At 44.3% G+C, this 25,334-nt stretch overlaps 1 protein-coding gene across 2 annotated transcripts; it reads right to left on the bottom strand.

The window, feature by feature from the left end:
- Window positions 1–10,264: 10,264 nt before the first annotated feature.
- On the bottom strand, window positions 10,265–24,092 carry LOC110532880 (EBP cholestenol delta-isomerase). 2 transcript variants are annotated; one of them, XM_021617037.2, is made up of 5 exons: window positions 23,867–24,092; window positions 17,887–18,214; window positions 17,641–17,677; window positions 11,108–11,238; window positions 10,265–10,763 (listed from the first exon to the last, which is right to left on the bottom strand). In XM_021617037.2, the coding sequence occupies exons 2-5, from the start codon at window positions 18,212–18,214 to the stop codon at window positions 10,549–10,551; spliced, it is 711 nt and encodes a 236-aa protein (XP_021472712.2). In that variant the 5' UTR covers window positions 23,867–24,092; the 3' UTR covers window positions 10,265–10,548. The 2 variants fall into 2 exon arrangements, with proteins under 2 accessions (XP_021472712.2, XP_036845052.1); XM_036989157.1 differs by lacking the exon at window positions 10,265–10,763 and adding an exon at window positions 10,840–10,976.
- Window positions 24,093–25,334: the final 1,242 nt, after the last annotated feature.

Below are 25,334 nucleotides of genomic sequence, written 5' to 3'. Positions count from 1 at the left end.
AAAGCATCCTTCACTCATGCTGCCAAACATACCCTCGTAAAACTGACTATCCTGCCGATCCTCGACTTCGGCGATGTCATTTACAAAATAGTCTCAGCAAATTGGATGCAGTCTATCACAGTGCCATCTGTTTTGTCACCAAAGCCCCATATACTACCCACCACTGCGACCTGTATGCTCTCATTGGCTGGACCCCACTTCATACTCGTCGTCAAACCCACTGGCTCCAGGTCATCTATAAGTCTTAGCTAGGTAAAGCCTCGCCTTATCTCAGCTCACTGGTCACCAGAGCAGCACCCACCCGTAGCACGTGCTCCAGCAGGTATATTTCACTGGTCACCACCAAAACCAATTCCTCCTTTGGCTGCCTTTCCTTCAAGTTCACTGCTGCCAATGACTGGAACGAATTGCAAAAATCACTGAAGCTGGAGACCCATATCTCCCTCACTAACTTTAAGCACCAGCTGTCAGAGCAGCTCACAGATCACTGCACCTGTACATAGCCCATCTGTAAATAGCGCATCCAACTACCTCATCCCCATACTGTTATTTATTATGTATTGATTTTTTGCTCCTTTGCACCCCAGTATCTCTACTTGCACATTTATCTTTTGCACATCTCTCACTCCAGTAATTGCTAAATTGTAATTATTTTGCCACTATGACCTATTTATTGCCTCCCTCCCTTATCTTACCTAACTTGCACACATTGTATACTTTTTCTCTTTTGTGTTATTAACTATATGTTTTTATTTCATTTATTATTTATTTCCCCTTTATTTAACCAGGTAGGCTAGTTGAGAACAAGTTCTCATTTACACCTGCGACCTGGCCAAGATATAGCAAAGCAGTTCGACACATACAACAAGTTACACATGGAATAAACAAACATACAGTAGAAAATAAAGTATATATACAGTGTGTGCAAATGAATAATTAAATGCAGTCTGGGGATGAGGTAGTTGGATGGTTTTTCCTTTTGTTGTAATAGTTTCTTTCTTCTTCTTTTTTTTAACCTCTTTTTCTCCCCAATTTCGTGGTATCCAATTGGTAGTTACAGTCTTGTCTCATCGCTGCAACTCCCATATGGACTCGGGAGAGGCGAGGGTCGAGAGCCGTGCGTCCGCCGAAACACGACCCAACCAAGCCGCACTGCTTCTTGACACAATGCCTGCTTAACCCGTAAGCCCGTCGCACCAATGTTTCGGAGGAAACACCGTACACCTGGCGACCATGTCAGCGTGCATGCGCCCGGGCCCGCCACAGGGGTCACTAGAGCACGATGGGTGCTTCCTGGGTGCACTGTATATTCATGTCTGTCAAGTTTATGTTTAATGCTAAATATAATTCCATTGAATTGTTGTTATATCGTGAAAGGAAACTATAAAAACTATAATTACAACAAAGAAAAATCCAACTGGAAGTCCTGAAAATCTCAATATTAGATGCGCTACAATAAATAAATGTGTCATCAGCATACAGATGGAGATTTCTTACCCATTATCATTTATATCCTGTGTAAAAAGGATGTAACCTAAAATTGATCCATTTGTAAGCCTTCTAAACTCAGATTCATACCCTCCTGTGCTACACACTGTGTTCTGTCAGAAAGGTCATTTTGAAACGAATCCAATGCACCAACACTTAAACCAACATTTTTTAGTCAAAACAGCAGGGCATGGTCAACAGTGTTGAAAAACTTCAAGTCGATAAAAAGTGAAACACAGTGATTTTTTCTTGTCCTGAGCATGTAGAATATCACCTACAACGTTACAGCAGTAATTGTACTATGCTTGGCTCTAAAACCTGACTGGAATTGAGATAAAACTGAGTTATTATAAAGAAAGTCTTTGAACTGTGAGTTCACCAGGTTTTCCAAAACATTTGCCAGTGCAGAGTTTAGAAATGGGCCGATAGTTATCCAACTGGGACGGATCTCCACCCTTATGTAAAGGCGTGAAATAGGCTGCTTTTCAGACTTTTGGAACAGTATTACTCGCCAATTAAATGATCTCTACGCCAATTTTTTTTGTTTAAATAAGGGTTTAATTCATCCGGGCCTTCCGCTTTATTAATATTAATAGATTTGAGTGCCTTTACAACTTCTGAAAGCTCAATCTCGGTAAAAATGAAATAGATGAACCATAGGCCAGCATGCGGCAGTTTCATTCACAGCCTCATTCGAAATGTTAGGAAGGAGTTCATTATCAAATAAATGCAAATCTTTAGCAAAATGCTCATTAAACATGTCAAGCAGTTTATTCTTGTCAGTCACATCCATTTAATTTGAGGTCAATTTCAGCAGAAGACCAGAGGAGTTTGTGTTAGCATTCATAGATTTAATGGTTATAATAATTTTGTTGGGTTATTGTGGTTAGCCTCTGTAACAGAAACTAGATTTGCATTTCCATATTAACAAGATGCACTTATTTCTCAGTGCCCTGAATAACTGCCATTCAGTCTGGGAATTACCCTTTCTGGCTTTGGCCCATTGTGTATTTCGTTTATGGATCAAATCAGAAAATTCCCCTGTAAACCAGGGATTGTCTCTACCGCTTACCCGGTACTTTTTGAGAGGGGCGTCATAGAAAATAGGAGAATGCCTCTTCGATATCTGGAATAAGGGCACTCCTTTCCCAGTTGCATAAAGTTCATGCAGGAATGTCTGCTCACAGAACTGCCTAAAATTCTGTTTGACTATTGTTGGATTTGACATTTTGAACATTGAGATATTAAAGACATGATAGATCAGACGCATAGTATATTAAGGAGTGAAAGAGACTGGGTCTCTGTAGAAAGACAGATAGCTGTGGAATGTGTTGGGTGACAAGAGGAGAGCAACGTGTTGATACAGGGGAGACAGATGGACATCTGTGGATTAGGTGAAGGAGGGGTTGAGGTCAGGAGGTGAGGACAGATTCTCTTAAGAGAGTAATAAATGTTTATAAATAAGGGCTTACTCTCTTCCTGTAGAATCATAAAATGTAAGGATTGGAGAGAAGGAGGAGTGTCTTAAGTGGGATATATATATCTGGATGGGAGAAATGTTTAGTTGTCTGAATTACAGCTGTACAGAACCTTTGGAAAGAATTAAACTTGGTTAAAGCTTCTCCAGTGTCCTTGAGTTATTTACTCTGAAAAATAAGAATGAACCGAGAGGGCACTTTGGGGATTTTGGTGTCTCTAATGAAAGCAACTGCACAACAATCACTTTAATCACTTAAAACACAAAACGCTGAGTATCTATGCGGATTTTTAGTTAGAATAACATCAATAAGTGTTGACTTAGATTGTCTTTTTTTTTTTTGTCTTTTGGATTGAGTCTTGTGACTGCATTTATAATTTGAGTTAAATTAATTGTATTGCACAGTCCTCATATGGCCTCGGAGTTTGGAGATAACCAGTGCCAGTTGAACTCGCCCATAAGGTGTAGACCGACATTGTAAAAAATAATTTGTTCTTAACTGACTTGCCTAATTAAATAAAGGTTACATTTTTAAAAAGTAAAACAATTACGACCATGCCAATTTTCCACGCGTCAGTTCAGCCAGAGAATCCAGGGATTCTACTGTTGCAGATGGAGGTCTATAACATCCTATCAAATCTAGTTTCACAGCTTTCAATAACTGCAGTTTCAATGCTAAAAACTCAACCTGTTTTGGTTTAGATAAAGACCTTAGTTCAGGAACCACATATCTGTCTTTAATATGGATGGATGGAATATACCTTCACCCTTACTTCGTCGGTCACATCGATAAACATTATAACCATCCAAGCCTATAGACTGATTTAGAACAGATTTCTTAAACCAGGTCTCGGACAGTACTAAGACATCTGGGTCAGCAGTGTGAACCCAGACTTGTATCATGTCCATGTTCTGCATCTGACTCCTCACATTAATATGCATCATTCCCAACCCTGATCAAGTTTTAAAATAATTTGGAGTCAGAAGTTAATCCATAGCCAATGGGCCTGGGTTTGGGTGAATGTTTCCTGAACCATAGCCAATGGGCCTGGGTTTGGGTGAATGTTTCCTGAACCATAGCCAATGGGCCTGGGTTTGGGTGAATGTTTCCTGAACCATAGCCAATGGGCCTGGGTTTGGGTGAATGTTTCCTGAACCATAGCCAATGAGCCTGGGTTTGGTTGAATGTTTCCTGAACCATAGCCAATGAGCCTGGGTTTGGGTGAATGTTTCCTGAACCATAGCCAATGGGCCTGGGTTTGGGTGAATGTTTCCTGAACCATAGCCAATGGGCCTGGGTTTGGGTGAATGTTTCCTGAACCATAGCCAATGAGCCTGGGTTTGGGTGAATGTTTCCTGAACCATAGCCAATGAGCCTGGGTTTGGGTGAATGTTTCCTGAACCATAGCCAATGGGCCTGGGTTTGGGTGAATGTTTCCTGAACCATAGCCAATGAGCCTGGGTTTGGTTGAATGTTTCCTGAACCATAGCCAATGGGCCTGGGTTTGGGTGAATGTTTCCTGAACCATAGCCAATGGGCCTGGGTTTGGGTGAATGTTTCCTGAACCATAGCCAATGGGCCTGGTTGAATGTTTCCTGAACCATAGCCAATGGGCCTGGGTTTGGGTGAATGTTTCCTGAACCATAGCCAATGGGCCTGGGTTTGGTTGAATGTTTCCTGAACCATAGCCAATGGGCCTGGGTTTGGGTGAATGTTTCCTGAACCATAGCCAATGGGCCTGGGTTTGGTTGAATGTTTCCTGAACCATAGCCAATGGGCCTGGGTTTGGGTGAATGTTTCCTGAACCATAGCCAATGGGCCTGGGTTTGGGTGAATGTTTCCTGAACCATAGCCAATGGGCCTGGGTTTGGGTGAATGTTTCCTGAACCATAGCCAATGAGCCTGGGTTTGGTTGAATGTTTCCTGACACCAAAAACAGAAGAATAATAAAACACATTGATTTGTTACTTCTTAAAATTACTCTGCACTTAGATGACATAAAAAAGTCATCTGATACAACAAACATAGTTTTTAGCCAGACCAAACCCTTTAGATGAGAAGGTTTTATAAGCATGTCTCAGTAGGAGTCAAATGGTAACACAATCAGATCCCTCTGACAGACTACAGCTGCTATACCATCCGATAAAGTTTAGATAGGGTTTATCTCTGGGTCAGGGAGATGAGAGAGTTTTTTATTATTTAGACTATGCAATGAGCCATGACCCATGTAGGCAGCAATTAAAACCATTTGTACAAAAATACCCATTTTAACCACTGAATCAAACAATTAACTAAAACAAAAACAAATTAAAATATGCTGAGTGAGTCTTTTGAAACCTTAAATGCCCTAAAAATGTTCAGCTTTAGCCTACAGGTCTAGTAGAGTTAGAAACCAAGTGTGTGCCTGAGCGTTGCAGCCTTTGTTGAAACACTGTGAGTTCAACAGCCGCTGCAGGAATGTGCTGACAGGGATTTCTCCCAGTGTGTGGATCTGGTCAATGCACCCAGTCGCCTTGCAGTAGGCTACCGCACAGTGAGGCAGCAGCGGACCAAGCAGACCGGCCAATCACAGGTGGCGAGTCCACCTAGCGGGGTATCCTGGGTTAGGAAGCCCAGCCCATCTAGAGGTTATGTCACACGTGTCTAGATAGTCAGTCACAGCACAGATATATCCTCTTTTGGCTTTCAGGGAGGGCACCACACCGGCACTATCTCGTCATGTAGAAACCAGCAGATGTCACTGCTTTACTTGCGATTTTAACGCTTTGATCCTGTAGGATTTGAGATTTATAACGGTTTCGCTAAGTAACACTTGAAACAAACAAACAGTGTGACACAACACACTCAGCGAAAATGCCCTGTCGACATCTTGAATCTTTTTAAAACATATAGGCCACATCCACTCAACAAATCCACAATGTCATGACGTTACCCTGTTGGTGAGGTTTTTGACTCCCACAAATACCTTTCCCCCTTTTCTCTCTCTACTCTACAGAATGGACTCTTGGAAAGCCCTTTGTTATCATAAAGAGGGTATGGTAACATCAAAAGGTTGGGAACGGAACAATATTTCAGTAATCCAACCAGTTGAAAGTATCTGTTGGTACTTAAAGAATATGATGTCAGATCAGTTGTCGTCTGAGACATTATTACTTATGATAGGACGACATAAACTGTATCTTGGAAAGATTCACAACCCCTTTTCTATATTTCTATAAGAGCCCCGTGACCCAATTCACAGCGAACTAAGCCAACCTCAGCGTGAGCTCTGGTTGTGAATGGTTGAACGACCACAACCAAACTAAATTAACATTGTGTTCCCGACAACGTGAGGACTGGTGTCCATACGTTTAAAAAGGCTAATTTCAACGTGGAGGTGACGATCGCCACGCTGGAAGGATGAATTTTGACTATACCAGACAGAATAACCCTAACCCTATCTTCATCCTTTCCATCCAGCCATTCCATGTAAAAAATAAATTGTCCATACAATAGTTGGGGACAATAGAATGTATCCCTTCATCGACACCTTCGGCCCTCTTAACTATGGCTAACATATGACGATAGCCAACTGAAAATGACTGTGAGAAAGAATTAGAAGTCTACAGCTGCACTGTGAAGATCAACAGTTGGATTCAAAGTCAGATGATGTCACATAGCTGACATTACTGAATAAAAATACAATACAATGTTTGTATTAATTTCTTCAAATAATTTGTTTGTAAATTGTCAACTATACTTTTTTATATTGTATTTTATATTGGGTGGTTCCATTTTTGTTGTTGTTGGTGTGATAGTTGGTGTGTGCACCAACAAGAGAGGGGTCTATTCTCACAATTTTCCTTTTCCATCATTGCTGCACTATCGTTAGCTCCACACAGCTAACCTGCAAACTTTTAAACTTTTCAATCTTTCATGATGAGTTAACCAGCACATAGAATATCCAACTAGATACAGTGCATTTCGGAAAGTATTCAGACCCCTTCACTTTTTCCACATTTTGTTACGTTACAGCCTTATTGTATAATATATATATATATATATATATATACAGTGCCTTGCGAAAGTATTCGGCCCCCTTGAACTTTGCGACCTTTTGCCACATTTCAGGCTTCAAACATAAAGATATAAAACTGTATTTTTTTGTGAAGAATCAACAACAAGTGGGACACAATCAAGAAGTGGAACGACATTTATTGGATATTTCAAACTTTTTTAACAAATCAAAAACTGAAAAATTGGGCGTGCAAAATTATTCAGCCCCTTTACTTTCAGTGCAGCAAACTCTCTCCAGGAGTTCAGTGAGGATCTCTGAATGATCCAATGTTGACCTAAATGACTAATGATGATAAATACAATCCACCTGTGTGTAATCAAGTCTCCGTATAAATGCACCTGCACTGTGATAGTCTCAGAGGTCCGTTAAAAGCGCAGAGAGCATCATGAAGAACAAGGAACACACCAGACAGGTCCGAGATACTGTTGTGAAGAAGTTTAAAGCCGGATTTGGATACACAAATATTTCCCAAGCTTTAAACATCCCAAGGAGCACTGTGCAAGCGATAATATTGAAATGGAAGGAGTATCAGACCACTGCAAATCTACCAAGACCTGGCCGTCCCTCTAAACTTTCAGCTCATACAAGGAGAAGACTGATCAGAGATGCAGCCAAGAGGCCCATGATCACTCTGGATGAACTGCAGAGATCTACAGCAGAGGTGGGAGACTCTGTCCATAGGACAACAATCATTCGTATATTGCACAAATCTGGCCTTTATGGAAGAGTGGCAAGAAGAAAGCCATTTCTTAAAGATATCCATACAAAGTGTCGTTTAAAGTTTGCCACAAGCCACCTGGGAGACACACCAAACATGTGGAAGATGGTGCTCTGGTCAGATGAAACCAAAATTGAACTTTTTGGCAACAATGCAAAACGTTATGTTTGGCGTAAAAGCAACACAGCTGAACACACCATCCCCACTGTCAAACATGGTGGTGGCAGCATCATGGTTTGGGCCTGCTTTTCTTCAGCAGGGACAGGGAAGATGGTTAAAATTGATGGGAAGATGGATGGAGCCAAATACAGAACCATTCTAGAAGAAAACCTGATGGAGTCTGCAAAAGACCTGAGACTGGGACGGAGATTTGTCTTCCAACAAGACAATGATCCAAAACAGAAAGCAAAATCTACAATGGAATGGTTCAAAAATAAACATATCCAGGTGTTAGAATGGCCATGTCAAAGTCCAGACCTGAATCCAATCGAGAATCTGTGGAAGGAACTGAAAACTGCTGTTCACAAATGCTCTCCATCCAACCTCACTGAGCTCGAGCTGTTTTGCAAGGAGGAATGGGAAAAAATGTCAGTCTCTCGATGTGCAAAACTGATAGAGACATACCCCAAGCGACTTACAGCTGTAATCGCAGCAAAAGGTGGCGCTACAAAGTATTACCTTAAGAGGGCTGAATAATTTTGCACGTCCAATTTTTCAGTTTTTGATTTGTTAAAAAGGTTTGAAATATCCAATAAATGTCGTTCCACTTCATGATTGTGTCCCACTTGTTGTTGATTCTTCACAAAATAATACAGTTTTATATCTTTATGTTTGAAGCCTGAAATGTGGCAAAAGGTCGCAAAGTTCAAGGGGGCCGAATACTTTCGCAAGGCACTGTATATATATATATATATATATTTAAATCCTCAATCTACAGACATAATGACCTCATAATGACTATTTATTTTTAAAAAAAAACAGAAATACTATTCAGACCCTTTACTCAGTATTGTTGAAGCACCTTTGGCAGCAATTACAGCATAGATCCTCTCAAGCTCTGTCAGGTTGGATGGGGGGCGTTGCTGCACAGCTATTTTCAGGTCTCTCCAGAGATGTTCTTTCGCGTTCAAGTCCGGTCTCTGGCTGGGCCACTCAAGGACATTCAGAGACTTGTCCCGAAGCCACTCCTGCGTTGTCTTGGCTGTGTGCTTAGGGTCATTGTCTTGTTGGAACGTGAACCTTCGCCCCAGTCTGAGGTCCTGAGCGATATGAAGCAGGTTTTCATCAAGGATGTACTTTGCTCCATTCATCTTTCCCTTGATCCTGACTAGTATTCCAGTCCCTGCAGCTAAAAAACATCCCCACAGCATGATGCAGCCACCACCATGCTTCACCATCATGGTGCCAGGTTTCCTACAGATGTGACACTTGGCATTAAGGCCAAAGAGTTAAAAATGTATTTCTTCAGACCATTGAATCTTGTTTCTCATGGACTTAAGAGTCCTTTAGGTGCATTTTGGCAAACTCCAAGTGGGCTGTCATGTGCCTTTTACTGAGGAGTGGTTTCCGCCTGGCCACTCTACCATAAAGGTATTGGTAGTTTATTAGGATCCCCATTAACTGTTGCAAAAGCAGCAGGTACTCTTTCTGGGATCCACACAAAACACTAAAACATAACATAATACAGAACATTAATAGACAAGAACAGAACTACATTATTATTATTATTTTTTAAGGCACACGTAGCCTACATATCAATATATACACAACCTATCTAGACCATAAAGGCCTGATTGGTGGAGTGCTGCAGAGATGGTTGTCTTTCTGGGAGATTTTCCCATCTCCACAGAGGAACTCTGGAGCTGTCAGTCATCATCAGGTTCTTGGTCACCTCCCTGACCAATGCCCTTCACCCCGATTGCGCAGTTTGGCCAGGCAACCAGCTCTAGGAATAGTCTGGGTGGCTCCAAACTTCTTCCACTTAAGAATGATGGAGGCCACCGTGTTCTTGGGGACCCACAATGCTGCAGACATTTTTTGGCACTCTTCCACAGATCTGTGCCTCGACACAATCCTGTCACTGAGCTCTACGGACAATTCCTTCAACCTCATGGCTTGGTTTTTACTCTGCCATGCACTGTCAACTGTGAGACCTTATATAGACTGGTGCCTTTCCAAATCATGTCCAAATAATTGAATTTACCACAGGTGGACTCCAATCAAGTTGTAGAAACATCAAGGATGATCAATGGAAACAGGATGCACCTGAGCTCAATTTCAAGTCTCATAGCAAAGGGTCTGAATACTTGTAAATAAGGTATTTCAGTTTTTTTTAAATGTATACATTTCCAAACATTTCTAAAAACCTGTTTTCGCTTTGTCATTATGGGGTAGTGTATGTAGATTGATGAGGAAAACAATTAATTCAATCCATTTTAGAATAAGGGTGTAATATAAACAAAATGTTGAGAAAGTGAAGGGGTCTGAATACTTTCTGAATGCATTGTACACAACAGATAAGAGTCAAGCACCACGTCGTCATGTGTTTAATCAGTTTAGAAAAAGGGAAAATTCACATTGCATAATGCCACCAAATTATGAAAAATATTCAATACAAACCACACATACATGATACAGCGTATATATATATATATCAACATTATTTTGTTTGGTCAGTTCACAAACACTACTATTATTAATAATCAGAGTTAAAAGTATCAACCTTCCTCCGTCTAGCTACTTTGATTTTTATTTATTTTTTTAATAGCCCCCCACCCCTCTGCTGCTCTCCCACCCACCCCTGCTCATCAGTTGGTCTTCTCCTTCTGGGCCAGGTCAGTGTGTGTCTGGGCCTGCTGCAGGTGTCTCCATGCATCCAGTATGAGGACCAGAGGAATGATGATCCACAGGATGTTCATGAAGACAAAATAGAACCAAAAGTACAGAGGATGACCCATCTGACTGTGGCTGTACCCATCACGGTGCTCAGTGTAGAAATACAGCACCGCCCCATACAGCTGACCTGGAGACAGAGGACAGGGGTTAAGACACACAGAACTGTGTAGAAATACAGCACCACCCCATACAGCTGACCTGGAGACAGAGGACAGGGGTTAAGACACACAGAACTGTGTAGAAATACAGCACCACCCCATACAGCTGACCTGGAGACAGAGGACAGGGGGTAAGACACACAGAACTGTGTAGAAATATAGTGCCACCCCATACAGCTGACCTGGAGACAGGGGACAGGGGTTACCTGACCTGGAATAAGATAATATAATGTCAGCCTTAAAAACACACAGATCAGAATCAGCTCATAGGGTTTCCACCCCCCCCCCCCCGGTACTGTATCAGTGTACCTACCAAGAGAGACCATGAGTTGCAGGACAAAGCGGCATGGTTTGTTGGCCAGGAAGGCAAACACCGTCCACAAACTCAATGGACCCCAGAACCAGGCTGTTACTGTCTCCATACACACCGTGAAGTTATCAGCTCTACACAGAGAGGGAGGAGATGAGGGAGGAGGAGAGTGATTGAACAGGAGGAGAGAGAGAACACTCAGCAGTTGATTGAATTGTTCTCAGACTACAGTTACTAAACAAAAATATAAACACACAAAATGAAACAATTTCAAAGATTTTACTGAGTCACAGTCCATATGAGGAAATCAGTCAATTGAAAGAAATTCATTAGGCCCTAATCCATGGATTTTGGGAATACAGATATACATCTGTTGGTCAGACACCGTAGCTTAATAAAAAAAAAAAAGTAGGGGTGTGGATTTAAAAAAAAAAAAAAAAAAAAAAAAAAAAAAGTGTCAGTAGTGCTTTGAAAGGCTGGTCAAAGATCATATCACCTCCTCGACACACTCCACTCTCTCCAGTCACCTCCTCGACACACTCCACTCACCTCCTCGACACACTCCACTCACCTCCTCGACACACTCCACTCTCTCCAGTCACCTCCTCGACACACTCCACTCTCTCCAGTCACCTCCTCGACACACTCCACTCACCTCCTCGACACACTCCACTCACCTCCTCGACACACTCCACTCTCTCCAGTCACCTCCTCGACACACTCCACTCTCTCCAGTCACCTCCTCGACACACTCCACTCTCTCCAGTCACCTCCTCGACACACTCCACTCTCCTCCAGTCACCTCCTCGACACACTCCACTCTCTCCAGTCACCTCCTCGACACACTCCAGTCACCTCCTCGACACACTCCACTCACCTCCTCGACACACTCCACTCACCTCCTCGACACACTCCACTCACCTCCTCGACACACTCCACTCACCTCCTCGACACACTCCACTCACCTCCTCGACACACTCCACTCACCTCCTCGACACACTCCACTCACCTCCTCGACACACTCCACTCACCTCCTCGACACACTCCACTCACCTCCTCGACACACTCCACTCACCTCCTCGACACACTCCACTCACCTCCTCGACACACTCCACTCACCTCCTCGACACACTCCACTCACCTCCTCGACACACTCCACTCACCTCCTCGACACACTCCACTCACCTCCTCGACACACTCCACTCACCTCCTCGACACACTCCACTCACCTCCTCGACACACTCCACTCACCTCCTCGACACACTCCACTCACCTCCTCGACACACTCCACTCACCTCCTCGACACACTCCACTCACCTCCTCGACACACTCCACTCACCTCCTCGACACACTCCACTCACCTCCTCGACACACTCCACTCACCTCCTCGACACACTCCACTCACCTCCTCGACACACTCCACTCACCTCCTCGACACACTCCACTCACCTCCTCGACACACTCCACTCACCTCCTCGACACACTCCACTCTCTCCAGTCACCTCCTCGACACACTCCACTCATCTCCTCGACACACTCCACTCTCTCCAGTCACCTCCTCGACACACTCCACTCTCTCCAATCATCTCCTCGACACATTCCACTCTCTCCAGTCACCTCCTCGACACACTCCACTCTCTCCAGTCACCTCCTCGACACACTCCACTCTCTCCAGTCACCTCCTCGACACACTCCACTCTCTCCAGTCACCTCCTCGACACACTCCACTCTCTCCAGTCACCTCCTCGACACACTCCACTCCTCGACACACTCCACTCTCTCCAGTCACCTCCTCGACACATTCCACCCTCTCCAATCACCTACCACACCGACAGATCACCTGACAACGCACTGAACAATGCCCTTACCCACCTGGACAAAAAAAAAATGCATGTGTGAGGATGTTGTTCATCGACTATAGCTCAGCCTTCAATACCATAGTGTCCTATCAGCTCATTACAAAGCTCACAGCCCTGGGTCTGAACTCCTTCCTATGCAACTGGGTTCTGGACTTCCTGACGGGCCGCCCCCAGGTGGTGAACGTAGGCAACATTACCCCCTCCACAACACTGGAGCCCCACAAGGGTGCGTCCTCTGTCCCCTCCTGTACTCCCTGTATACCCATGACTGTGTGGCCTCACACAGTTCCAACTCCATCAAGTTAGCTGACGACATGACAGTAGGTCTGATCACCTCCATTTGTTTTTACACTGCTGCTACTCGCTGTTTATCTATACAGTCACTTCACCCCTAAATACATGTACAAATTACCACTAACCTGTACCCCCACACACTGACTCTGTACCGGAATCCCCTGTATATACCCCCACACACTGACTCTGTACCGGTACCCCCTGTATATACCCCCACACACTGACTCTGTACCGGTACCCCCTGTATGTACCCCCACACATTGACTCTGTACCGGAATCCCCTGTATATACCCCCACACACTGACTCTGTACTGGTACCCCCTGTATGTACCCCCACACACTGACTCTGTACTGGTACCCCCTGTATGTACCCCCACACACTGACTCTGTACTGGTACCCCCTGTATGTACCCCCACACACTGACTCTGTACCGGTACCCCCTGTATGTACCCCCACACACTGACTATGTACCGGTACCCCCTGTATGTACCCCCACACACTGACTCTGTACCGGTACCCCCTGTATGTACCCCCACACACTGACTCTGTACCGGTACCCCCTGTATGTACCCCCACACACTGACTCTGTACCGGTACCCCCTGTATGTACCCCCACACACACTGACTCTGTACCGGTACCCCTGTATATACCCCCACACACTGACTCTGTACCGGAATCCCCTGTATATACCCCCACACACTGACTCTGTACCGGTACCCCCTGTATATACCCCCACACACTGACTCTGTACCGGAATCCCCTGTATATAGCCTCCACACTGACTCTGTACCGGTACCCCCTGTATGTACCCCCACACACTGACTCTGTACCGGAATCCCCTGTATGTACCCCCACACACTGACTCTGTACCGGAATCCCCTGTATATAGCCTCCACACTGACTCTGTACCGGTACCCCCTGTATGTACCCCCACACACTGACTCTGTACCGGAATCCCCTGTATATACCCCCACACACTGACTCTGCACCGGTACCCACTGTATGTACCCCCACACACTGACTCTGTACCGGTACCCCCTGTATGTACCCCCACACACTGACTCTGTACCGGAATCCCCTGTATAAAGCCTCGTTATTGTCATTTTATGGTCTTACTTTTTATTTTATTTTACTTTATTTGGTAAATATTTTCTTAACTCTTCTTGAACTGCACTGTTGGTTAAGGGTGTGTGAGTAAGCATTTAACAGACTACATGTATTCAGGGCATGTGACAAATAAAGTTTGATTTAAAGACCATTACAGACCCCCCAATGTTCACAAAAGTCAGTATCTGGTGTGGCCACCAGCACTGCAGTACTTAATGCAGCATCTCCTCCTCATGGACTGCACCAGATTTGCCAGTTCTTGCTGTGAGATGTTACCCCACACTTCCACCAAGGCACCTGCAAGTTCCCAGACATTTCTGGGGGGGGGGGGGGGGGGGGGGGGGTGGCCCTAGCCCGCATCCTCCGATCCAACAGGTCCTAGATGTGCTCAATGGGATTGGGATCCGGGCTCTTCGCTGGCCATGGCAGAACACTGACATTTCTGTCTTGCAGGAAATCATGCACAGAACGAGCAGTATGGCTGGTGGCAATGTCATGCTGGAGGGTCATGTCAGGATGAGCCTGCAGGAAGGGTACCACATGAGGGAGGAGGTCTTCCCTGTAACGCGCAGCGTTGAGATTGCCTGCAATGACAACAAGCTCAGGCCGATGATGCTGTGACACACCACCCCATACGATGACAGACCCTCCACCTCCAAATCGATCCCGCTCCAGAGTACAGGCCTCGGTGTAAAGCTCATTCCATCGACGATAAACGCGAATCCGACCATCACTCCTGGTGAGACGAAACCGCGACACCTGTGATGTCTGGTGAGGACCTGACATCCATAAACATCAATGCCATTCTTAAAATCAACACACAAGTATATATTTTAACCTGCATATTTAGTTAAAAGAAATTGTTAGCCGGCAATATTAACTCAGGAAATTGTGTCACTTCTCTTGCGTTCTGTGCAAGCAGAGTCAGGGTATATGCAGCAGTTTGGGCCGCCTGGCTCGTTGCGAACTGTGTGAAGCCCATTTCTCCCTAACAAAGACCTTAATTAACTTGCCAGAATTGTACATAATTATGACATAACATTGAAGATTGCACAATGTAACAGCAATATTAAGATGTAGGGATGCCACCCGGTACCGTTCCGTATTTCACTGAAAGAATAAACGTTTTGTTTCCGGATTTGAACATATTAATGTCCTACGGCTCGTATTTCTGTGTGTTATTATATTATAATTAAGTCTATGATTTGATATTTGAGAGAGCAGTCTGCCTGAGCGGTGGTAGGCAGCAGCAGGCTCGTAAGCATTCATTCAAACAGCACTTTCCTGCATTTGCCAGCAGCTCTTCGCTGTGCTTCAAGCATTGAGAGGCTTTATGTCATAAACAGCGCAACTCCCGAGTTTAGGCTGGCAATACTATAGTGCCTATAAGAACATCCAATAGTCAAAAGGTATATGAAATACAAATGGAAAAGAGAGAAATAGTCCTATAATAACCACAACCTAAAACTTCTTACCTGGGAATATTGAAGACTCATGTTAAAAGGAACCACCAGCTTTAATATGTTCTCATGTTCTGAGCAAGGAACTTAAACGTTAGCTTTCTTACATGGCACATATTGCACTTTTACTTTCTTTTCCAACACTTTGTTTTTGCATTATTTAAACATGTTCCATTATTTATTTGAGACTAAATTGATTTTATTGATGTATTATATTAAGTTAAAAAAATAAAAAAAATAAAAGTGTTCATTCAGTATTGTTGTGTCATTGTTTTTTTTAAATAAAAAGTTGTCCAATAAATCGGTATCTGCGTTGAAAAAAAATCAGAATCGGTCAAGAAGCTCTTTTTGTACATAAGAGACGGTAGCAGCAACATTGTAGAAAATAAGTTGTAAAAAAGCGAAAAAAAAATAAAAACAAATAGCACAGTTGGTTAAGAGCCCATTAAATGGCAGACATCCTCTCCGGCAGTCATTCCCCCACTCAATGGTCACGCCGATCCCCCATGGTCATTCCACCTGCTACAGTGCTCTCTCTATTATAGTTTTTATATAACCATTTTCACACTTTTATTTCCTGTATGTTAGAGCTCGGAGCCTAAGATTTTCACTGTACCCTGCAATCACGCCTGCAACCCTGTAGAAGTGATTATTAAAACAGTCTGAATCTGAGAATCTCAGTATCTGGTGTGGCCACCATTTGCCTCACGCAGTGCAACATCTCCTTTGCATAGAGTTGATCAGGCTGTTGATTCTGGAATGTCCCACTCTTCAAAAGGCTGTGCTGGGTATTGGTGGGAACTGGAGCACACGGTTGTACACTTCGATCCAGAGCATCCCGAACATGCTCAATGGCCATTATCATGCTGAAACATGAGGTGATGGCGACAGATGAATGGTATGACAATGGGCTTCAGGATTTCGTCACGGTATCTGTGCATTCAAATTGCCATTTATAAAATGCAATTGCGTTCGTTGTCCGTAACTTATGCCTGCCCAGACCATAACTCCACCATGGGGAACTTTGTTCACAACGTTGACATCAGCAAACCGCTCGCCCACACGACACCATACACTCTGTCTGCCATCCGCCCGGTAGAGTTGAAACCGGGATTAATCCATCTAGAGTACACTTCTCCAGTGTGCCAGCGGCCATCGAAGGTGAGCATTTGCCCAATGAAGTCTGTAACGACCCTGAACTGCAGTCAGGTCAAGACGACGAGCATGCAGTTGAGCTTCCCGGAGACTGTTTCTGACAGTTTGTGCAGAAATGCTTCAGTTGTGCAAACCCACAGTTGTATCAGCTGCCCGGGTGGCTCGTCTCAGACCATCCCACAGGTGAAGAAGCTGGATGTGGAGATCCTGGGCTAGCATGGTTATACATGGTCTGCGGTTGCGAGGCCAGTTGGACATACTGACAAATTCTCTAAAATAAACATTAGCTTACGGTAGAGAGATGAACATGAAATGCTCTGGTGGACATTCCTGCAGTCAGCATGACAATTGCACGCTCCCTCAACTTGTGGCATTGTGTTGCGTGACAAAACTGCACAATTTAGAGTTGCCTTTCATTGTCCCCCACACAAGGTGCACTTGTGTAATGATCATGTTGTTTAATCAGCTTATTGATATGCCACACCACAAATGTGTGCACAAAATTTGAGAGCAATACATTGCGCGTATGGATGATTTCTAGGATTTTTTATCTCAGCTAAAACAGATCAACACTTGACATGTTTTATTTATATTTTTGTACAGTATAAAAAAAGAAAACGACAGTAAATAAATCAAATAAAACAATTTAAAACACTTACATGACATATCGGCTGTCTCCTCTGGAGTACTCCTTCCCTGAGGACAATGAGAGAAGACAACGTTCTGTTAGTTACATTCTGCTTGTTGTGGGTTCTCATTTCCGTTTTCTTGCAGTAGGAGGGTTCTAGAAGAGAATTGAGGTTCTACTGGAGGGTTCTAGTACTACTAGGTTCTACTAGAGAGTCCAAGGTCCTAGTAGTGAATGGAAGTTCTACCATAGGGTTCCAGCACTAGGTTCTACTTACACAGCTGAGACAGGAAGCTCTGGTCTGAGGGGATGACGTCATAGTACAGAGAGAACCATCCCTCAACGACCCCGTGGATGAACCCACAGACAGCAAACCAGCAGATAGCCAGCCGCCTGGCCACCCCGAACTCCTGACCACGGCCATCCCTGGCCCACTTCCTGCCCGTCAGGACCCAGGTGGACAGCAGGAAGAGACCCGACACAGAGAAGAGGAAGGACAGGATCTCATGCATTGACCTATCGTTCGCCACGTAGCCTGGGATGGACAGGTTCCGCGGCCAATAGGGGTGGGGGACGCCAGCGGCTCGGACGGGGCTTTTCGCCATCTGCCAATCAGTGAGACATGTTACCAGCTGCCCCTTCATAGAGGCTAGGGCTGTGTTCCAATTCTCGATCCTTCTACTGAAGTGTGCACTCATTCACTGCCTTACATTACATTTAAAACACTGGATTGGTGAAAACGTAACTGGAGAGATTTTCCAACATATTGTTCACACACCAGTTTCAACAGTGAAGAAGCGACTTCGGGATGCTGCAAAGAAAAACCCATATCTCAGACTGGCCAATAAAAATAAAATATTAATATGGGCAAAAGAACAGACACTGGACAGAGATATGGCTTTTTCTTTGCAACTCTAATTAGAAGGCCAGCATCCCGGAGTCACCTCTTCACGGTTGACGTTGAGACTGGTGTTTTGCGGGTACTATTTCATGAAGCTGCCAGTTGAGGACTTGTGAGGCATCTGTTTCTCAAACTAGACACGAATGTACTTGTCCTCTTGCTCAGTTGTGCAACGGGGCCTCGCACTCCAATTTCTATTCTGGTTAGAGCCAGATTGCGCTAATCTGTGAAGGGAGTAGTACACAGCGTTGTACGAGATCGTCAGTTTCTTGGAAATTTATCGCATGGAATAGCCTTAATTTCTCAGAACAAAAATAGACTGACGAGTTTCAGAAGAAAGTTATTTGTTTCTGGCCATTTTGAGCCTGTAATCAAACCCACAAATGCTGATGCTCCAGATACACAACTAGTCTAAAGAAACCCAGTTTTATTGCTTCTTTAAAATCAGCACAACAGTTTTCAGCTGTGCTAACATTTTCAAAAGGGTTTTCTAATGATTAATTAGCCTTTTAAAATTATAAACTTGGATTAGCAAACACAATGTGCCATTGGAACACAGGAGTGGTGGTTGCAGATAATGGGCCTCTATACGACTGGGTAGATTCCATAAAAATATATATTTTAAAATCAGCCGTTTCCAGCTACAATAGTCATTTACAACATGAACAATATTGTACACTGTATTTCTGATCAATTTGATGTTATTTCAAATGGACAATTTTTTTTTGATTTTCTTTCAAGAACAAGGACATTTCTAAGTGACCCCAAACTTTTGAACAATAGTGTAGGTCCTGGATGTCAGGAAGCTTGGCCACCATAATCTACTGGGCGGACTACCCTCTGTAGCACCTTATGACGAGCAGTCTGATGCCGAGCAGTTGCCATACCAGGCGGTGATGCAACCGTTCAGGACGCTCTCGATAGTGCAATTGTATAATTGTTTGTGGATATGAGGACCCATGCCAAATCTTTTCAGTCTCCTGAGGGGGAAAAGGTGTTGTCGTGACCCCCCTCACGACTGTCTTGGTGTGTTTGGACCATGATAGTTTGTTGGTGATGTGGACACCAATGAACTTGAAACTCTCGACCCGCTCCACTTCAGCTCCGTCGATGTTAATGGGGGCCTGTTCGGACGGGGCTGTAGTCCACGATCAGCTCCTTTGTCTTGATCACGTTGAGGGAGAGGTTGTTGTCCTGGCACCACACTGTCAGGTCTCTGACCTCCTCCCTATAGGCCGTCTCATCGTTGTCTGATCACTGTTGTGTAATCAGCTAACTTAATGATGGTGTTGGAGTCGTGCCTAGCTATGCAGTCGTGGGTGAACAGGTAGTACAGGAGGGTACTGAGCACACACCCCTAAGGAGCCCCAGTGATGAAGATCAGCGTGGCAGATGTGTTGTTGCCTACCCTCACCACCTGGGGCGGCACATCAGGAAGTCCAGGATCTAGTTGCAGAAGGAGGTGTTTAGTCCCAGGGTCCTTAGCTCAGTGATGGGCTTTGAGGGCACTATGGTGTTGAACGCTGAGCTATAGTCAATAACTCCCAAGTTGCACAGCGGTCTAAGGCACTGCATCTCCGTGCTAGAGGCGTCACTACATACCCAGTTTCGATTCCAGGCTGTATCACAACCGGCCGTGATTGAGAGTTCCATAGGGCGGCGCACAATTGGCCTAGCGTCGCCCGGGTCAGGGTTTGGCCTGGGTAGGCTGTCAATGTAAATAAGAATTTGTTCTCAACTGACTTCGCTAGTTAAATAAAGGTTAAATAAAATAAAAATAACAGCATTCTCACATAGGTGTTCCTTTTGTCCAAGTGGGAAAGGGCTAAACTTGTCGTTGCACATCTCACACTACAAGAGCATTGCAGATTGTGCCGATAAAATCAAAAGTTTGGAAATATCTGGACTGCTTAAAGACGAGATCGGTAGCACCCAGATTGCATCTCAGTCCCGCTTACATTAAACAAGCGCCGGAGACGGTTGCGTGCCCCGAGTAAACAGACATTGGGATTTTGTCTCCGATCTCAAACTTGTCTGGGACAGAAACTCTACCAAAATCTTATAGTGAATGTAGATTTTTTTTGTTTTACTACAGAAATTACAGGGTAGCCTACTCAACTGACACTGCCAAATAGATCAATAAAAACGACGTTGTCTGATCCATATAATAGGCCTACGAGAAAGGGAGACAAATAGAAAATGACTTCCATCTAACCTGGAGGAGGAATGTATTGTCCAAAAACAAAAACAAAAAATGGCACCGACCCAATGATAAAGACCTTGAACATGCACACCTACTGGGGATATGGCCAATGTTCTCCGCTGGTGCCAATACAACAGGCTACTAGTTTGCTCAATTAAGTTAAGAAATTTGATCACATAAAGACAGATTGGAGTCTTTTCGTCATCTCTTTACAGCAACAGTAATTTGCTTTCCGCCATTGTATTGTAAAGAAACAGCAGGGAGCAGGTCTCGAACCCTCGACCTTCTGGCCCCGAGGTCCGGTGCGCTAAAGCATGCTCGTGCAGCAGAGTAGATTTCCGCGAATATAAACCCAGGGTCATTACACTACTCCCCCCTTTCAAAGAGCACGTCCTCGCGCTAGCTTGTGACTCTACGTCTTACAGGAACGCGCTCACCGGCCAAGCACACGCACTGTCGTGGATGGGAGGTCCAATCACTTCTGACACCAATGTAATGACCTGACTAGATCATAAAGGAACAATTGTCCAGACAAAGGGTTGAGTTTACGAATTGACGGTTTAGTAACCCAGCTATACACAGGCTACTGTTTGGCCATAGCACCACGTCAAATAAACGAAAGATACCCTACAAGCCAACCGTGACCTTCTCTTGTGAAGCCCAGACGTAAGAGAGAGAACAAAGGCTAAACCTGGTCTTAACTTCCAATGCACCATCCCCCTGCCCAACCCCCCTCCACTCCACTCAGCCAACTGCCAGGATGCCCGGCATCAGAACATTCCAGGCATTCCCGTGATTGCAGATAGCAGGTTTATTGGCATGTCGGACCCCGCGGACACAGGGTACTGATAAGTACACTGCTCAAAAAAATAAAAGGGAACACTTAAACAACACAATGTAACTCCAAGTCAATCACACTTCTGTGAAATCAAACTGTCCACTTAGGAAGCAACACTGATTGACAATACATTTCACATGATGTTGTGCAAATGGAATAGACAACAGGTGGAAATTATAGGCAATTAGCAAGACACCCCCATTAAAGGAGTGGTTCTGCAGGTGGTGACCACAGACCACTTCTCAGTTCCTATGCTTTCTGGCTGATGTTTTGGTCACTTTTGAATGCTGGCGGTGCTTTCACTCTAGTGGTAGCATGAGACGGAGTCTACAACCCACACAAGTGGCTCAGGTAGTGCAGCTCATCCAGGATGGCACATCAATGCGAGCTGTGGCAAGAAGGTTTGCTGTGTCTGTCAGCGTAGTGTCCAGAGCATGGAGGCGCTACCAGGAGGCCAGTACATCAGGAGACGTGGAGGAGGCCGTAGGAGGGCAACAACCCAGCAGCAGGACCGCTACCTCCGCCTTTGTGCAAGGAGGAGCACTGCCAGAGCCCTGAAAAATGACCTTCAGCAGGCCACAAATGTGCATGTGTCTGCTCAAACGGTCAGAAACAGACTCCATGAGGGTGGTATGAGGGCCCGACGTCCACAGGTGGGGGTTGTGCTTACAGCCCAACACCGTGCAGGACGTTTGGCATTTGCCAGAGAACACCAAGATTGGCAAATTCGCCACTGGCGCCCTGTGCTCTTCACAGATGAAAGCAGGTTCACACTGAGCACATGTGACAGACGTGACAGAGTCTGGAGACGCCGTGGAGAACGTTCTGCTGCCTGCAACATCCTCCAGCATGACTGGTTTGGAGGTGGGTCAGTCATGGTGTGGGGTGGCATTTCTTTGGGGGGCTGCACAGCCCTCCATGTGCTCGCCAGAGGTAGCCTGACTGCCATTAGGTACAGAGATGAGATCCTCAGACCCCTTGTGAGACCATATGCTGGTGCGCTTGGCCCTGGGTTCCTCCTAATGCAAGACAATGCTAGACCTCATGTGGCTGGAGTGTGTCAGCAGTTCCTGCAAGAGGAAGGCATTGATGCTATGGACCACGTTGCACCACAGACTGTCCAGGAGTTGGCAGATAATTTAGTCCAGGTCTGGGAGGAGATCCCTCAGGAGACCATCCGCCACCTCATCAGGAGCATGCCCAGGCGTTGTAGGGAGGTCATCCAGGCACGTGGAGGCCACACACACAACTGAGCCTCATTTTGACTTGTTTTAAGGACATTACATGAAAGTTGGATCAGCCTGTATTGTGGTTTTCCTTTAATTTTGAGCATGACTCCAAATCCAGACCTCCATGGGTTGATCAATTTGATTTCCATTGAGAATTTGTGTGATTTTGTTGTCAGCACATTCAACTATGTAAAGAAAAAAGTATTTAATAAGAAGATTTCATTCATTCAGATCTAGGATGTGTTATTTTAGTGTTCCCTTTATTTTTTTGAGCAGTGTACAACACAACCACCTGCTAGCCTAACACATAACACACAGCTGTCTGTGTGGGTCGCTACAGTATTTTTTAAATATTGCAATATGCTAGGCTGGGTCTCTCTGCTTTTCACTGACAGTCCCAACTCAATGATCTATTTTGGTATTTACTTTCTGGTGTAGTAGCCGATTGAATGATTATACATAAATAAAGACTATTTTTGGCAATTTAATTGACTTAATGGACACACCGCCTATGCCTTTTAATGTGGCATAAACACAACCAGTCATCTGCTGGTCAAACAATCACTAAATAAAGCAGCTCCTGTAGACTACCCGCGCACGTTAGTCCACTCACAAAATAATTTCAACATCCAAACCCCAACAGTGCACTATGCACCCGCAATTGGATAAATGGGGAAAAAAACATGATACAAAACACCTACGTGTATTGTAACATTACCCGCCTTGACAAAATGTAAGCGGTCTCCTCAAACCACAACGCAATGTGGGGTTTATACCACCCGGTTTCCAGTCAACTCGCACATTTTTCATGCGGCTAACATGCAGTTGTTTAAATAATGGTATAATAGCCTATATATTTTTGTTGTATTAAATTGTGATAGGCTCACGCTTTACCGGAATCGCGTACTCTAACATTTTATTTTTTGTTGCCGGGACGCCATACCGGACCGCATTACCTCTGAGTGTCCACTCGGCTTTACTGGCACATCCATTTTAACCGCTAAACTCATCATCATTCCGACAGTGAAAGCTGTCTTGAGTAATTTAATTTTCTATCATTTCTCTGTGTAACGTTAGCCAACTTACTGTGAAGGTAGAGATGAAGACGCTAGCTAAAGCTGAATAGAGAAGCCAAGTTCCTCAAACCTCGATTTCCAATGGGACGAAAGATCTGACAGCAATATGAGATAGATATTCCTACAGGTTCCACTCAGCTACCTTATTCTTACTCCAATCAAGTGGATACATAGAAAATCATTCAGACTTCGGCACCTCCATTTGTGGCTCGGGAATAAGGGGTTAAAAGTAGGCGGACCCTTGTGATAACAATAGCCAATCAAACAGCTAACATTATGTGCCGAAGCCACACACGTGAGATTTTAGAAACTGTCGATTGGTTAGCCGTCTCGGAACATGGATGTTGTCACAAGTCGTCGGCCAATGAAATGTATCACAAAGATCACACACGGAAGTGTGACAAGTTACCGTCAACGAATGAATCAAATGAACAAAGCTGATGTGTGAATGTCCTAAAGTACTAAAACCATATTGATAAACTATTTTGCTAAATGCTGTAGTTTCAAAGAATATGATACGGTCGTTTATGAAAAATACATCTCCAAATCGTGTCAGGGATTATAGAACGGTGGTCTATTCCACAAATTACCACCTGCTAAATCTATGAATTGAAATGCCTATTTACTCTGTTCCATCTCACTGCTCAATCCACTGTTTTATCAGCCCAGCTAGAAAAGTTATACACTTCATTTCCACGAAAAAAGCATCTAGACATTGTCTCTTAAGACTATTTCTTTAAGACTCGTAATTGCTTTTCAACAGTGGAATTTTGAATAGGTGTTGCTGTCTGTCTCTCCGACATTTGCAACATTGTTTTAATGTTGAAATTCGATCTCCACCTGCACTATTGTAAGGGATAAATCTATATTTACTGAAGTGTTACCTGGAGGAAAATGGGGGAGGTCATGCTTTTTCAGTTTCTGTCAATTGGAGGTTTTACTATTTTTTTAATCTATTCCAGGGGAGGGTCATGTAATTTGTGACATTTCTACATTTGTCAGTGTTTTAGACTTAGATGTTTATTAGGCTATATATTGATGTGTGCCCGATGCCGCACCTCGTCTCTGAATCTCTGCTGGGCGTGCAATATCAAGTGTGCCTATAGGCTTTGTAGAGTGGTCTCAATCAAATGATCCATAGCCTATAGGCTATAGACTACAAAGTGTATGCTCGGATAAGCAGAGAGAAAAGTTATATTTCTAAGATAGCTGCTGGGATGGTGAAAATAAAACTAGGCATCATTACACACCGCAATGGATATTCCAAGTCTGAGCCTGGCATGCTCTGCTCTTGCTGATCAAAAACGTGTTTGTGTGCTGCCTAACCAATGGCTGTTCTGTGTAGGCTTAAGGTGGAAGTTCAGGAGGAGAGTCAAAGGCTTCTTCCGGGAAAAAAATGTAGTAGGCCCTCTCCAAAAAATGCACTATCTTCAGTGTGGACTAGCCTTTAGTACAGCCTATGTTCTGTTCAATTTTAG

This window comes from Oncorhynchus mykiss, chromosome 9, assembly GCF_013265735.2.
Source record: "Oncorhynchus mykiss isolate Arlee chromosome 9, USDA_OmykA_1.1, whole genome shotgun sequence".
Lineage (NCBI taxonomy): Eukaryota > Metazoa > Chordata > Actinopteri > Salmoniformes > Salmonidae > Oncorhynchus > Oncorhynchus mykiss.
This window is presented reverse-complemented; position numbering and strand designations above follow the sequence as displayed.

What these genes read in the sequence shown, in the direction of transcription:
- LOC110532880 (XM_021617037.2), bottom strand. Translation starts at nt 18,214, where the DNA reads ATGGCGAAAAGCCCCGTCCGAGCCGCTGGCGTCCCCCACCCCTATTGG. An exon ending in GAGCTTCCTGTCTCAGCTGT is followed by an intron (nt 17,678 to 17,886) that starts GTAAGTAGAACC and finishes CATTGTCCTCAG; the next exon opens with GGAAGGAGTACTCCAGAGGA. An exon ending in GGAGACAGCCGATATGTCAT is followed by an intron (nt 11,239 to 17,640) that starts GTAAGTGTTTTA and finishes CTCTCTGTGTAG; the next exon opens with AGCTGATAACTTCACGGTGT.